Raw genomic sequence first — 16,148 nt, 5'->3', positions numbered from 1 at the left:
TATCAACAGGATTTTAAGAATGATCAGAATTTTTAAAATGGAAACATCATCACAACCACTGATAAGATGTATTCACTATGTTATTTAAATTCATGAGAGAATTTCACTTAAAAGGCATTTAATTTAAAACAAATGTAAACATACATCACTTATTATCAGTTACAAAATTGGAACAGACATATGAGTGAACTAGAAGACCAAATTTTAAACGCTAATGAAATAAGACAAGTCACATCAAAACAAGGCTAAGTGGATGATTTAAGAAGATATCAAGTATATTCAACTAGCAGAAATAGGAAAAAATAGGGAACTACAAAGGGAATAAATATTGGATTATGATCAAGAGGAAAATTGACGAACATATTGCTAAACTGAAGGAATTAAAGTTTGAAGCAAGTAATAGTGTGCTTATCGAGAAAGAAAGAAAGAAAAAGAAAAAGAAAAAGAAAAAGAAAAAGAAAGAAAGAAAGAAAGAAAGAAAGAAAGAAAGAAAGAAAGAGAAAGAAAGAAGGAAGGAAGGATTGATTCTTTTTTTAAGCAAAATTTACATCTGGTAAAATGTACAAATCTTAAGTATCCAATTTGATGAGTTTTGACAAATGACAAATATAAGCCACATTTCTATCAACTGTCAAAGTCAATCAATTGATCAACTGCAGGTTTCCACTTCGAGTTGTGGATTACTTTTGGGATGATTTCCACAGGAAAAAAAAACAAAACTGTCAATTGTAAGCACTTATACACCAGGAGATGACCACTAAAAATTACTTCAACATTTTATTGCATAAAGCAACCATCTACTATGCTCACAGGTTCTGTTCAGGAATTTATACAGAGAGTACACCAGGCCTTATTTCTGTTCTGTGATGTCTGGGGACTCATGTGAAAGACCTGAAGACTGAGAGCTGGAGTCATCTTAAGACACCTTCACTCACATGTCTGACAGCTGAATCTGACTGTCGGTTTGAGGCCTCCGTCTGGGGGGGGTTTTAATATGCATTTCTCTATATGGTCTCTCTTTAGAGCCAGTCAGGGCTTTTTCACAGCATGGGACTGAGTTCCAAGGGTCAGTGTCCCAAAATAGAGGGATCTAGGCAGGATCTATATCCTCTCTATAACCTAGTCTTGATGGCATAGCATCAACTCTACTGGTTATAGTAGTCATTAGCTTCTGTCCAAATTCTAGGGAAGGAATTTAGAGCCTACTTATCCTTGGAAAGAGTGTCAAAGTCATATCATAAGAGGATGTTGGATGATTGATATTATTGTGTTACTCTCATGGAGTACACAACATGTTGCTTTCTTTCTTTTTAATGAGGCTATACCAATAAAGAAGAAATATGCAACGTTTATGCAGCATGCTACTCTACACATTTACCTCTCTAGTTATTTCAGAAGGATTGACAACAACAATCAATATCTTGATATTTGAGAAATAGTCTGTCTTTCTAACTTTGCATATACATTTCTGTCTTCTTATAATTTACTGTGAAGTTCAGGGCTCACCAATAATCTAATAATCTATTTTAATTGATCCATTTATGTTTTATTTTCCCACTATCATTAAAATTAATAGATAAGTATTTTCAAGAATATTGGCTAGAGAAATGTACAGTAACTGTAGACATAGACAAGAACAAATACAACCGGCATATATGGAAGATAATCTTGTGTGACTAACTTAATCACCTCTATAGTATAAACCAACTGGTATAATGACATATACATTAGGAAAATTATGGAGTTGGGGCATCTATGTGTTATATGGGTTGACACTTGGAGTATAAAAAAGGCTAATTTCATACCCCAGTTTTGGAGGAAATTAAACACAATTTTAGCTTTAAGGAAGTCATTTTAAAAACTGGGATGGCTATATTAATATCAGCCAAAATGGACTTTAGAGCAAATAGTATTACCCTAGATATAAAGGGACATTTTACAATGTCAAAGGGTCAACTCATCAAGAAGACATAACATCCCTAAATGTACATGTACCTAATCACAGAGCTTCAAACTGCAAGAAGTGAAGACCGACAGAAATGGAAAAAAAAAAAAAAAAAAAAAAAAGACAGGTCTTCAACTATGAGAGATTTCAACAGTTCTAGCACAAGTAGAAAGGGAATAATTAAAATAGAGGACATGAACAACACTATCAATCAAGGTGGCCTAAGCGGCATTTAAAGAACAATCCACTAAAGAACTAAGATTGAACATTCTTTTCAATTACACATGAAATTCACCAAGACAGCACATATGTTAGGACATAAAGCAAATCTCAGTAAATTCAAAGGGATCATGATAATATAAAACACGTTTCCTGTGAACAACAGAATTATATTAAAATCAGTTTCTTTGGAAAAAATTTGGAAAATCTCCAAATGTTGAAAAATTAAATAATACCCTTTGACCATACTTTAGCAGAGGACAATGAAGAAGCTATTCAAAACAGAGAGAGAGAGAAAATATTTTGAACTGGTTGACAATGAAGGATGAAAATAATGAAGATAAAAGCAGAAATCAATGAAATAGAAATCAAACATGCAATAGAAAAAAATCAGTGAAACATAAAGCTAATTTTTCAGATCAACATAATTGATAAACTTCTGCTTAGAAAGATCAAGAAATAAAGAGTTAAAACACAAATTACCAATTTTGCCAGTTATTAAATTATTGCCCCTCAGTCTCAAATTCAATCTTAAACCTGTTAGAATAAACAGATGATTTTTTATAAGTATTTCTTTATTTTCAGGGAGCAAGATACTAAAAAGAAACTTAGTATCATAAGATACTAAGCTTGCTCGTGGAGAAATATTTCAGGAGGAAGGGGCTTCTCTTCCTATGTTGGTTCACAAACTGGCCCCTGTACACAGAGGACAAGGAGAGACTGGAGAGAGAGGCAGGTCACTACTGACTGGTGAGTGGCAGTTTCAATAAGCAAGGGAACTTACGTACAAAGTTTGTCTTCAGCCACAGGAGGAGCAGATCTCCACACCCACCCACAAGATTCTTAAAGATTATGAACAGGCCTTAACTGGGCTCAGTCATGTATTCAGTTCAGATAATCTCAACAACACCTTACCTTCTTAAGTCTACTTTCTTGAGACTGCGCCTAGTGTGGGAATGGTGGACAGAATGTGCATTTCAAGAATGGGGGAGTGCAGGAGGAATCTCTGCTTGCAAGCCAACCAAAAGTCACCTCCTCTCCATGACCTCCTAATATTCTAGTTCTGGTAACTGCACAACCTCTCACAGGTGTGGTGTGGAGATACAGTCCAGCCACTCACCAGGTATACAGAGCCCTTCAGCAACTCGTCAGTCCACACCTGGCTGACCATCACTATTTACATACTTCCTGATGTGGAGGAGGTCTCCTAACCACAGCTGTATCCTTGCTACCTCTGCACACCCTCATGTTTACCCCTGGATGTGACTAGCCAGTGCCCTAGGGTATTCTTTCCACCTGAAACAGGATTGTAGACTAGTTTAGGTCCGGGAAAACCTGTGAACTTCTCTGCCAGTGGACTACAACTATACCTTCTGCAATGAGATTTGAACCCCAGTCTTGAAGAGTTGATTCCCCCTTCATAATTGTCCCTCCTTGTTAAATTCTCCCTGAGTCTCAGGTACCTTCTAGAGTTCTCTTATATCTTATGGTTACTTATTTACCATAGTTTAATCATTCTATATATTAAATTCCCCCTTTTTAAATCACTATATGGTTTCTGTCTCCTGATTGAACCTGGACAGATACACCAATACAAAGAATGTAAGACAGAACATCAATATAGATCCTCCAGATATCACCATATTAATAATGGAAGATTATGAGCAATGTTAAACCAATATACTTGACAACTTAGATGAAATGGAAAAGTTATTTAAAAGATACAAATTACAAACCTGACACACGCACACAAATAGAAAATCTGCGTTTTTTTTTCTTTTTAGAAATTGGATTAATAGTTAAAAACCTTCTCACAAAGAAAACTCCAAAATCACGTTGCCTCACTAATGAATACCAATGTATGCAAATTCCTTCAGAACACAGAAAGACTACTTTCTCACTCATTTTATGAAATCAACATAAACCTGATACAAATACCAGGCAAAGAAATTACAATAATAAAAATGTAGACCAACACCTCTCATGATCACAGATGCAAACATCCTTCACAATTGACCAGCAAAACTTATAGGTCAATAATAGTAACCAACTAAAAATGGACAAGAAAATTTATTAGATACTACTTAAGGAAGTTACATGAATAGCCAATGAGTACATGAAAAGAAGTTCAGTATCATTAGTCATCACGAAATTTAAATTATAACTAAAATGTATCACACACTCACTAGAATGGCTACAATTAGAATACAGGCTGACAATGTAAGTCATGACAAGAGTAGGGAGCAACTGGAACTATCATACATTGCCGCTATGCATGTGAAATGATACAGCCACTTACAAAAACATTCTGGCTAGTTCATATAAAATTAAATATAGTTGTCACATGTCTCAGCAATTGCTCTCTTAGCTATTTACCTAAGAAAACTGAAAACAGATATCCCTCAAAATAACATACATGAATGTCTGTAACAATTTTATTCATATAGCTCAAAACTGTAAATATCCCAAATATTCATTAAAAATAGAGAAAACAGATAAACAAGATTATACTGTGTAGCACAGGGAAATATATACAAGATCTTGTGGTAGCTCACAGCAAAAATAAAATGTGACAATGAATATATGTATGTTCATGTATAACTGAAAAGTTGTGCTCTACACTGGAGTTTGACACAACATTGTAAAACGACTGTAACTCAATAAAAAAAGTTAAAAAAAAAAAAAAAGAAACCTAATTTGGTATTCTCATGCAATGGAAAACCACTCAACTACCCAAAGGAGTAAACTGCTAAAACAAATAGAACAGAAAATATCAAAAACGTTATGCTAAGTGAAATAATACACTCATCAATGTACATCAATGTAAAATTCTAGAACAGGAAAAACGAATCTGTAGTGACACATAAGTGACTGAATGAGGTCAGAGCAGAGTGTGCTGACTGCAAAGTATCATGAGGCAATGTTTTGGGATGATAGAGATGTTATATATCTTGTGGTTTGGTGATTACTTACATGGATACATTTTTCAAAATTTCTCAAACTTTACACTTAAAATGAATGTATTCTATTGTGTATATATTATACCTTAATAACACTGATTGAAAAAGCAAAGAAAATGAGCAAATTAACTTCAACAGGTACTTCACATAAAGAAATATCTAACCAGCACCTGAGTATATGAAAATGATATATGACTACAGACACACATACAGGCACTCAAACAGAAGTGGAGAAACTGGAATTCTTACACGCTGCTCACAGGAGTGTAACTGGTATACACGCTGTAAAATATACTGCATGACTAACAATTAAAATCTTAGGTATATTACCACCAGAAATTTATGTGTATGTAAACAAAAAAATTATATACAAGGTATTATTCTTACTAGTAGTACTGAAAATAAGCAAGACTTGCCCTCTTCTCCTACCTACCCTTCCCCTGATGGGTAGATTTCGAACAAGGATACGATATGTTAGATCCATCCCATTCCCTTTCTTTTTTTATACTGTCTTTTCTATAGACAGATTTCAGGCTGTTCCAAGTCAAGCAGTAGAAGTGTTTGTCCTGGGTAGTGGAGTAGATTTGGATTTCCAGCACTACGTACAGTTATGAATGACTCAAGATTTCCTTATTGGGATGTTCATAGCTATGTTTTCAACACTTCCATAATGAAACTGGTATTTTAATCTCCATTTACTTGCCTACTTTCTCTCTCTACTTCACTTGGAACTCAAGCAAGGAATTAAGGGTGGGATTCCTTCAGGTCCCACAGTCCCAACAGTGACAATGAGAGACCCACTTTTGTGCATATAAGTGGTATTACACATTGGAAGCAAAATGTGACAATACACTTCAAAATTCTAAAATGTAATTGGCCTTTGCCTCAGAAATTTCTCTTCTGATAACATAAACTAAGGAAATAAATAATGTTTATATAAAATATTTAATATATAATGATATAATATTTAAGTATGAGAAGCCTTATTAAATAAAGGATAATCCATAAAGAGTACAATGCAGAACATTTACAATGCAAACCTGTATTTTTACCATGTAAGTGTTTATAGTTATTGGCCTAGAAATTGAATGTATGTAAACTTTCAAATATATATATATATATATTATATAATATATATATGAATATTTTCTCATTGAAAACATAGGCATAAAGCAAATTCGTTTTCTTTTCTTAACACTTTGTTATCTATGGGTTGAAGACTATCCAGAAATATCTTTTCATCAGAAAGTTACTGTTTTGCACTTGGAATGTGTCTAATAAAACTGTTGCATCTTATTGTCTCCAAGGACACAATTCCCACTGCTGCCCCTGTTAGGTATTTTGCCAAAATCCAGTGCCTTATAGATTCATTAGTCATATCTGAACTTTAGTCACGAAGGACTCTCTATCCACATAGAGGGGCCCCTGCACATCCTTAAGAGTCTGAGATGGTAATAAAACATTCATCTTATTTCACTGTGTAAAAATCCATCTTTGCCCAGAGAAATCAGAAATTATCTTTTTTAAAATCACCTTCTTTTTCTCAGACATTTAAAATAAGTGACTTTTTACTTCTGCTTTGAGATATAAGAAATTGCTTCCTAAGTTTAAAGTGGAAAAACATCTTTCATGAGAGTCTGCTGGCAACTCAGAGAGCACTATCCGCTGCACAGAGCCGTCTGTGAATGTGTGTCTCACTGCGAGGGGCACTTGTGCACACACTTGAGTCCACTCATCCTTTTAGTTTCATCTGTGACACTACCGGGATTACACAGTCAACTAAAGCCATGGTGACCTTCCATTAGAGTAAGTATGTTCTTTGGTAATTTCAGTTTCTTTCTTCATTCAGAGTTCTAGTTCCTTGGTCTATGCCAAATATCAAGTTTATCTATTTAAAAATCAGATGGCAATAAATTAATTTGGATATCTCCAGAAAAGAAAAGTTATTTCTAATACTTTTTAGTATTAGAAAAGTGAAATGTGAAGGGATTGAACGCATTAGAAGTATTTATTACACGCATTAGTAGAGATAGGTCAGTTACCTGTTCACTCTTTCTATCCTTAGTATCTGCAGCAGAACCAGCCATATTACAGCATCTCAATAATTATATCTTGAATGAATTCATGAGTACTTACAAGAACAGGAGGGACAAACAGAAGTGACCTTCTCTACAATGTCACTCTTACCAATCAATACATATAACCAACATGTAACTATAATGCCCTTCATTAGTGTGCCAAGTTATCAGCAATGCTGCCATAAGCGATAGTTATAGTGAGCGAGTTATAAATGCAAATATTCCTTGAAATACACTAAATAGAAAATATACCTGAATGAAAGTGGTTTACCAGATCATTCATTTAATATCCCAGTATCACAGAAGACAATTATTGGTGATTATAAAGGGAGGACAGTTTGGGAGTTGGGAGCAATGCTCTGAGTTAGGATGCCACAGTGAAGCACTAAGAGCATTAGAGTTTTCTGTTTGGTTCAGCAGGGTCAGCTCCCTAATAATACTATCTAAAAGGGTACCTGATTATCAGCTAACTGTTTCTCCCCTGAGTGGAGATTAGGGCTCCTTTTCTATAGAGATGCCTTTAACCGTAGGTCATTTTCTATCTACTGTATTCTGACACTGTGATTTGTTTCTGTTTTGAGAGAAATAACATGCCTTGATTCACCAAATCTTAGGAGAATACATTTCCACCTTTCTTGTAGGACAGTGATTGCAAAAAATTAATTGAAACCATTCATACAACAAACTAATTAATTTTTGCATGGAAAAGCTTTTTTACTCCTTAGAATGGAGGGAAAACAAAAGACATAAACTCTTCACTAACAAAAGGAAGCAGCTGCCCAAATACTTACTTAATAACAGCTGAGAAAGAAATGTGGAATATCTATTGCCTTGTGTCTAAAATTGCAGAGCCTCTGAACTCTGCCCATAGTATTTCTCTGCAGAACACTGAACAGGTTATCAGAGGCACCAAAATCCACATGCTTTATAAAGAATGCAGGAAAGAAAACACAATAGCTGCAGTGGCCATTGATTAATACTCTTATACATTATCAACATAAGTATTAGAGCAAGTTACAGAGCAAAAAAAAGAAGAAGGAAATAAAGGCGATAAAGAAGTAGGGGTAGTGGCTTTAACTTACCATCTACCAGGCACTCTGCACAGATTATCTCAATCAATACTCACAGTAATTCCATGAACTACATGTTATGGGGAAAACTGAGGCTAAAATGGAAAGGAGAAATGAGAACACTGAAGCCTTACTCCAGAGACTATGTAAAAAGTACAGAAAGTATACTTCCTCACTACACATCAGTCCACAGGAAAGCAACAGAGTTGGAGTCATACCTGCTTGACATTAAAAATCAGTTTAAATTTTACCATTAGGCTCATATAAATATTTTTTAAATCATCTTCAAGGTCATTCTAAAGATCCAGTAAATCATTTTAAAGAAAATACCTTGTATTTGATGTTTAAGACAAATGCAATGCTCACTTATTTATTTGAATATTTATTAGCTGGAAGTATTTCATTAATCTAAATGCTTGTGCATTTGCAATTCAAAATCCACGAATATGTTCCTTCTCTTCCTTTTCACAATTCTTACCTAAAGCCTAAATGAATTAACTTCCATGTAACTGAGAGACAGATGAAGACTTTCAAGGAAATACCTAGCATGGGATAACTGTCAATTAATAACAGTTCAAAACCTTTTTCCACAACATATAGGGGAGAACTAATCATATTTGGGCTTTAGAAAAATGATTCTGATTGTATTGGTTCTAAAATATCGAATGGGAAAAGCAGAGATATATGTTAAGCACATGTCAGTATACTTTCACAATATTTCAGCTATGAGATAAAGATACCCAGGGTACAATTAGTATTGGGAGTGAAAAAGCAAAAGGACCAAGTTAAGAAGATAACAGAAATGGCAAGACCTGGTGAGAAACTGAAAATGGGAGTAAAGAAAAAGATATAATTAAGACTGTTCTTATGACTTAGGACTGACAGGGCAGGAATCACAATAACATGCACTATGTTTGAAATCTTGAAATGGACACAACTAGAGGACTCTCAAAAGGAAATAATACAGAGACAAGTAAGAATGCCTCATACAGTAAGTAGTAATGAGTGTTCACTGTGTTCCAGATGCAGCTGTAGATATTTTAGCTGCATATTTAAATTCATCAGTACAACCCTAAAACGTGCATACTATTTTTATCTCAATTTTGCACATGAAAAAAGCACAGAACAAAGAAGTTAGGCAGACTGCCCAAGGACACTCAGAAAAGAAAAAGGAAAACTCTAAATTCAAACCTCTCAGTCTGATCTAGATGTCCAAAAATAAGTTGAATGTTAAAGCAAAAATACTGTAAGATGTGTTTTCTCTGCAGATATAAATTTGGGAATTATACCTGATTTGAAGTTCCCTTGTTTATAAGAATCTCCTAGAGAGAGAGAAGAGTGAAAGAAAGGACTGCCTAGAAAAGAGATTTTAGGTCAATCAACAAGTAGATAAGATTAGAAAAAGAAAAGGCACCCTGAAGGAGAATGGAGATAGAGTGGTAGGAAGAAATCCAGGAAAATGTGAAATAATGTAAGTTAAGCTGTCATGGCTTTCCTAAGTTAGCAGTTTATTCTCTCTCATGCAGCAGAGAGTTTGAGTTAAATGAAGGCTGAAATGCATTTAATGAGTGAAACAAGAGGGAGGCTAGTCATGGCTTGTTGAGAGTAATTTAATTAGCACAATAATCAGATGAGTTAATCTATAAATGGTTAAAAGGACAAAGAAGACAATTATCACATAGATGGAACATAAGTGAAAATATAGAAGCAGAAATGAGAAATGGCCAAGTCTTACTAAACCTGATACTGCTAAATGTCATTTATAATAATGTGGCTAAGTGTATTTCAAGCTGAAACAAGGTTGACCAAAAACATTTTAAAAATCAGGGATATGTCAAAAGGACACATGCACCCCCATGTTCATCGCAGCACTATTTACAATAGGCAAGATGTGGAAACAACCTAAATGTCCATCAACAGATGACTGGATAAAGAAGATGTGGTATATACATATATACAATGGAATACTACTCAGCCATAAAAAAAATGAGATAATGCCATCTGCAGCAACATGGATGAACCTGGAGATTGTCATTCCAAGTGAAGAAAGCCAGAAAGAGAAATAAAAATATCATATGATATCACTTATACAGAGAATCTTTAAAAAAAAGGCAAACTTACTACAAAACAGAAACAGACTCACAGACATAGAAAACACACTTATGGTTCCCAGGGAGACAGGGGGTGGGAAGGGATAAATTGGGAGTTTGAGGTTTGCAGATACTAACTAATATATATAAAATAGATAAACAAGTCTATACTGTATAGCACAGGGAACTATATCCAATGTCTTATAGTAACTTATGGTGAAAAAGAATATGAAAACAAATATATGTATGTTCATGTATGACTGAAGCATTATGCTGTAAACCAGAAATTGATACAACATTGTAAACTAACTATACTTCAATAAAAATATAAATATACAACAATTAATTAATTAATTGAATTTTTAAAAATCAGGGCTCTTCGGCTCTATAAATATACTCCTAACGTTCCCTTTCTTCTCTGTAATAAATTTTGAAGCAAACACATTACAAAACATACAATGAGTGAAAATACATCATTATCAAATGTGGTTAGAAAGAAATAATAGAATTCAATTTAGAATTTTAATACCAAAAAGCTGTTCTGAATGAGAACCCTTTGGTGGGAAAAGAGAAGCAAGCTCTCAAGATCTAGAGAATATGAAACTGCAGAAGCTAGTTAGAGTACACTAGGATTTTCCCTGTCAAAGGAATCAAAAACAAAGCAATCCACCCAAGAATACAATCCCAGAATTCAGCTTGTAAACTGGGGAGAAATTCTTTGAGGAACAAGGATATCCTAGGAAGTATAAAAATATGTAACATACTCTATTCTTACAGTAGGCGGAAAATATAATCAAGGATATATATTACAAATACTAAATACATACATTTGAAATAAATTTTCTATGAGGGAAACCTCAAAGTGTTTGGACTGTAGCGCATTTAAATGAATCTTTAAGAAAATATATCCAGTAAAAAAGTCCTAAACACACTTCTGAGAAGCTGGACTGGATACGCTGAAACAGGATAGACTATGTGATAAGTACTCACTGCCAGTTTAATAATAACACACACGTAACTTTAATGCCAGCATCTTAACAAAGACCATTTGGGGGGTACTTCTCTGCTAGAAGCATGTTTGAAAATAAGAAATTGGGGGAAAGTAGATTTGTTGACCCAAAAGCAACTTACTGAAAGAGACATTTTTTTCCAATAATATTTACAAGATATGCTGAACTGACACCAAACTAAGTTGTACTTTATTAGAAGCAGCAGTACGAAATAATGATTTTAAAATGAATAGTCAGTTTCTGTGACACAAAGAGGTGATGAAACATTGTCATGTGCTGCGTGCTTGCTTCTCCACTAACCAATTGTACAGGAATCACTCTCAGATTTACTTCGCCTGAGGTTAGAAACTGACCTGGACTCTGGAGTTCCTCATACAAAGTCTTATTGTTTCAAGCAGAAGGGGCAAGAGACAACCATCGAGGATGAAAAACCAAACCACAATAACAACCTTCATCTTGCTGGGGCTGACGGATGACACTCAACTGAAAATTCTGCTTTTCATCTTTCTATTTCTTTCCTACATGTTGAGTGTATCTGGAAACCTAACCATCATCACCCTCACTCTGATGGATTCCCACCTCAAAACACCTATGTACCTTTTCCTCCAAAATTTCTCCTTCTTAGAAATTTCATTCACAACTGCTTGTGTGCCCAGATTCTTGTACAGCATATCATCCAGGGACAAGTCTATCACCTATAATGCTTGTGCCAGTCAACTGTTTTTTACAGACCTCTTTGCAGTAACAGAGTTTTTCCTCCTGGCCACCATGTCCTATGACCGCTATGTGGCCATCTGCAAACCCCTGCATTACACAACCACCATGAACAGCAGAGTCTGCAAGAACTTCCTCCTCCTCTGTTGGTTAGCAGCATTGATCATCATACTCCCACCAATCAGTCTGGGTTTGGGCTTGGAATTCTGTGATTCGAATGTCATTGATCACTTCTGCTGTGATGCTTCTCCTATCCTGAAGATCTCCTGCTCAGACACATGGCTGATAGAACAGATGGTCATAGTGTGTGCGGTGCTGACCTTCATTATCACTCTCATGGGTGTCGTTCTTTCCTACATTTATATCATCAGGACTATTCTAAGGTTTCCCTCTGCCCAGCAAAGGAAGAAGGCCTTCTCCACTTGTTCTTCCCACATGATTGTTGTTTCCATCACATATGGCAGCTGCATCTTCATTTATGTCAAACCGTCAGCCAAGGACGAGGTAGCTATTAATAAAGGAATTTCGCTCCTCATTACTTCTATTTCACCAATGTTGAACCCCTTTATTTACACACTGAGAAATAAACAAGTGAAGCAAGCTTTTCTTGACTCAATTAAGAAAACTGTATTCCTCTCAAAAATGTAAAGGAAAAATGAGTCAGTGAATCTTAATTAGATGATCTGGCACAAAACCTGAAGCTTCTGATACTGTTTGTCCCTATAAAATTTATTCTCCAGTCATATTGACATTGTATAATTTTCTTTTTAAACTTGCTTACTGTGAACCCTGACTATTCCATCTTTTATTCTTCACTGAAACTAAACTCAGGATGCGTACTCTCACCATCTGGCAGAAACTGCTATTTGCCAAACATATCAGTTGTTACCTGCTGGAAATAAGCTACACCACATTTTTCTGACATGCTGCTCAGTGTGGCTATGCAGCCTCTGTTACAGCTAACAGAATGGGTGTGGAAGTGCTGTGCACCATTTTTAGATTGGGTCTATAAAAATACCCAACATGGCAGCCACCCTCTGTTTTCCCTCTTCTATCTTCCAGATGTCCATGTTGAAATGACTTTGTCAGCTTCACTTTGATGATGAATGAGCTTGGTTTTCCAGTACCTCTATAGTCTTTACCTAAAGGACAGGCAGTCACAGCAAGCTTGGTAATGCTTCCCCTCTGCCCTCTGTGCAGGGAGTTGTCACCAAATTCGACAGGTAAAGTATCACAGAACTATTCCTGCCACCTAGTAAGGGGGCCATGTTCACAGTTAGCGCTACACTGGGTACAAGGCTGAAATTACGACCCACCCGAAGTATCATTTCAGGTACATGCTGCTAAATTTGGTGGTATGGATATTTTGGTTGACTACTGGCATCCTCCTCCTCAGACACACATAAATTTATGTGACTATGTGAGGAAAATTTGTATTTAAAATAATATATAAAAAGTTGTGAAGCTGTAGTACTAGCCACCCGCTTTCTTATCTACTGATCCTATAAACCTTTCCAGGGAAGTGCCTGTATTACTTCCTCTCATTTCACTGTGAGGAGGCAATTATTTAAATAAAATTCTAGCCTTCAATGTTTGCCAACCACTTCTTTTAAATAGCTAGTGTTTAAACGGCCCTTTCCAATTTTCAATGAGTCCACTGCATGTAACATGTCTATGCAATACTTAATTTTTCTTGACCCTTTATGTACACTGGTAGCACGAAAGTAACTTTATCAGAAGAAATACATTCAAGAGACCCTCAAGGTTTTCGTGCAAGTAGATGTTGGTCCCTCAGCCAATCTCTTTCAGTTTCCATAAGCCTAACTGAGGGACTAAACTTAGCCCCCTGTACAAAAATTTGCCAATCATAATCTTTCAGGCTAAAATAAATTGAAGAAATCTGAATGAGCATTTTAAGATGTCCATGTGGAGCTAAAGTGGCTTTCTCACATCCTACAATTGGTATTTCACAATTAATTCTTTTGGTTAATCCTGATAATTCATCTTTTTCATACTCTCCAAAAGTTGTCTAAACAACTTATTGATTTAGCCAACTACCACTTTGACCCCATCTTTTCACTTCTTCCCTTTGACTGATCACTCCCTTGGATAACATCAATCTTGTTTGTTTCCATCAAAGGTATTTTTTACCTCATGAGACAACTGAGAATTCAAGTACAGCTTCCTGAATATTAATTTAATATTCTGAGAATAAATTGATAAAAGATGCACAAGATTGGGAACTCATCTATTACAACAACTGTCATGGTCTGAACTAACAATATTAACTCAGGTCTGTCTTTCTGGTCATCATAAATTTTGTCTAAGGTGGTCTGCATGTGCAATATCCCCACATCAAAAGGAGTATTTCAATTGTGGGTCAAAGAGGGAACGGAGGAATTACCACTTTCAGGGTGGGCCTGCACAAACTCTGCCTTTACCCACTACAACAATACCATCAATAGCACACCGGGTAATGTCTGCTCACAGACCTTTGCAGCCCCTTGAATCATTAATCTAAATAATTTGTTCTATTCAGTAGGGCCTAAAGTTAATGAACTAATCCCTTTTTACTCATTCCAAGAATCCACACTAGTCAAGATTCATTAAGCTTGTGCTGCTATTTCTTCATAAAATATTCTAGATCTTTTAAAAAATGGCTTTGGAATCTTTGATCATCTGATCATTGCCTCTGGCTACTTGTTACCCACATGAGTCAGTGGTCTTGAGTTCATCTGAGAATGAATGAATTTCTGCCCAGGTGACCATATGAGCATGTGAAGGCTTTTCAGCAATGGAAAGACTTTATCTTGCTCACCTATACTCAAACTTCTTCCATTGGATGAGGGAATAGAACATTTTGCTAATTTCCATTGTGCATTGTGTTCCCTGTTTTTCCACTTGCGTACTTCTTTGGAGGCTCTGTTAATTTACTTTGAGTTTCATTGGTAAGATTTGTATCCCCATCTCTTAAAGATTTTCATCACTTCATAAAAAAATGGCTTGGCAGCCACCCTGGCATCCAATCCTCTTTATGATTTTCCTTCTCTCCCTCCCCCCCCCCCCCTACACACACACACACACACACACACACACACAGAGAGAGAGAGAGAGAGAGAGAGAGAGAGAGAGAGAGAGAGAGATCTCAAGATATAAAGAAGAAACTCATGGTAGGAGAGGCAGAGGCCATGTATAGTCAAGACACACAGCCCTGGAAGGTGACCCACAAGTAACAGGAGGATAATCACAACTGCAGATGTTCTCCCCAAGGGGCTAGAGGCCTGAGCCTCACAACAAGGTTCCCAATCTGGAGATCCTGCACCAAGATGAGCTCCCAGAATATCTAGCTTTGAAGGCCAGCTAGGCTTGCCTATGGGACAGATGGAGGGCTGCAGGAAACAGAGACTCTGCTCTTAAAGGACACATGCAAAATCTCACACACTCTGGGATGAAGGGGGAAAGAGCACAAACTTAAAGTGAACAATGTCAGCTCCGACCCAACCCTCAGACCTCCAGGAACCTGGGGCCTGACCCAGCCCCCAGTAAAAAGGTGATGGCCACTGAGCAGAAGAGAAGCCCTATTTCACACCTGGCTCTGGCCCTAACCCCTCCTTCTTCAGCCCCACCTCCTACCAAGTTAAGATCAGGTCATCAGGATGGGCTCTGTTCCAATACAAGATGTTCTTATAAAAAGGGTAAATTTGGATACAGAGACAGACACAAACAATGAGAAGATGATATGAAAGCAGAGACATAGAGGAAGAAGACAGCATGGTGACAGTGGAGGCAGAAATTAGAGGGCTGAAACTGCAGTGATGGAGCATCAAGGATACTGACTGCACCATAAGCTAGGAGAGAGGCATGGAGGAGATTCTTCCTTGGAATGCTCAGAAGAAACCAACCTACCAATGCCTTGATTTTGGAATTCTGGCAACCAGAACTGTTAGACAATGCATTTCTGTTGTTTTAATCCACCAGGTTATGTTGCGTTGTTATGGAGGCCCTAGCAAACTAACAGAGCACCTAAAACAGAACTTCAGATATCTGCAGCAAAAACTGACA

At 36.3% G+C, this 16,148-nt stretch overlaps 1 protein-coding gene and 1 long non-coding RNA gene across 5 annotated transcripts in view; one reads left to right on the top strand and one right to left on the bottom strand.

Moving 5' to 3' along the window:
* LOC141579365 (uncharacterized) overlaps positions 1–16,148 on the bottom strand; it is a 441,343-nt gene that overhangs the window by 199,850 nt on the left and 225,345 nt on the right. The gene's annotated exons all lie outside the window — the stretch shown is intronic.
* LOC105068510 (olfactory receptor 6C2-like) lies at positions 11,796–12,734 on the top strand. The gene has a single exon (XM_010954391.2). It carries the CDS (start codon positions 11,796–11,798, stop codon positions 12,732–12,734), a length of 939 nt encoding a protein of 312 aa, XP_010952693.1.

The sequence above is a fragment of the Camelus bactrianus genome, chromosome 12 (genome assembly GCF_048773025.1).
Source record: "Camelus bactrianus isolate YW-2024 breed Bactrian camel chromosome 12, ASM4877302v1, whole genome shotgun sequence".
In the NCBI taxonomy this organism is placed as follows: domain Eukaryota; kingdom Metazoa; phylum Chordata; class Mammalia; order Artiodactyla; family Camelidae; genus Camelus; species Camelus bactrianus.
The sequence above is the reverse complement of the archived record's forward strand: the minus strand, read 5'-3'. Positions and strand labels throughout refer to the sequence as shown.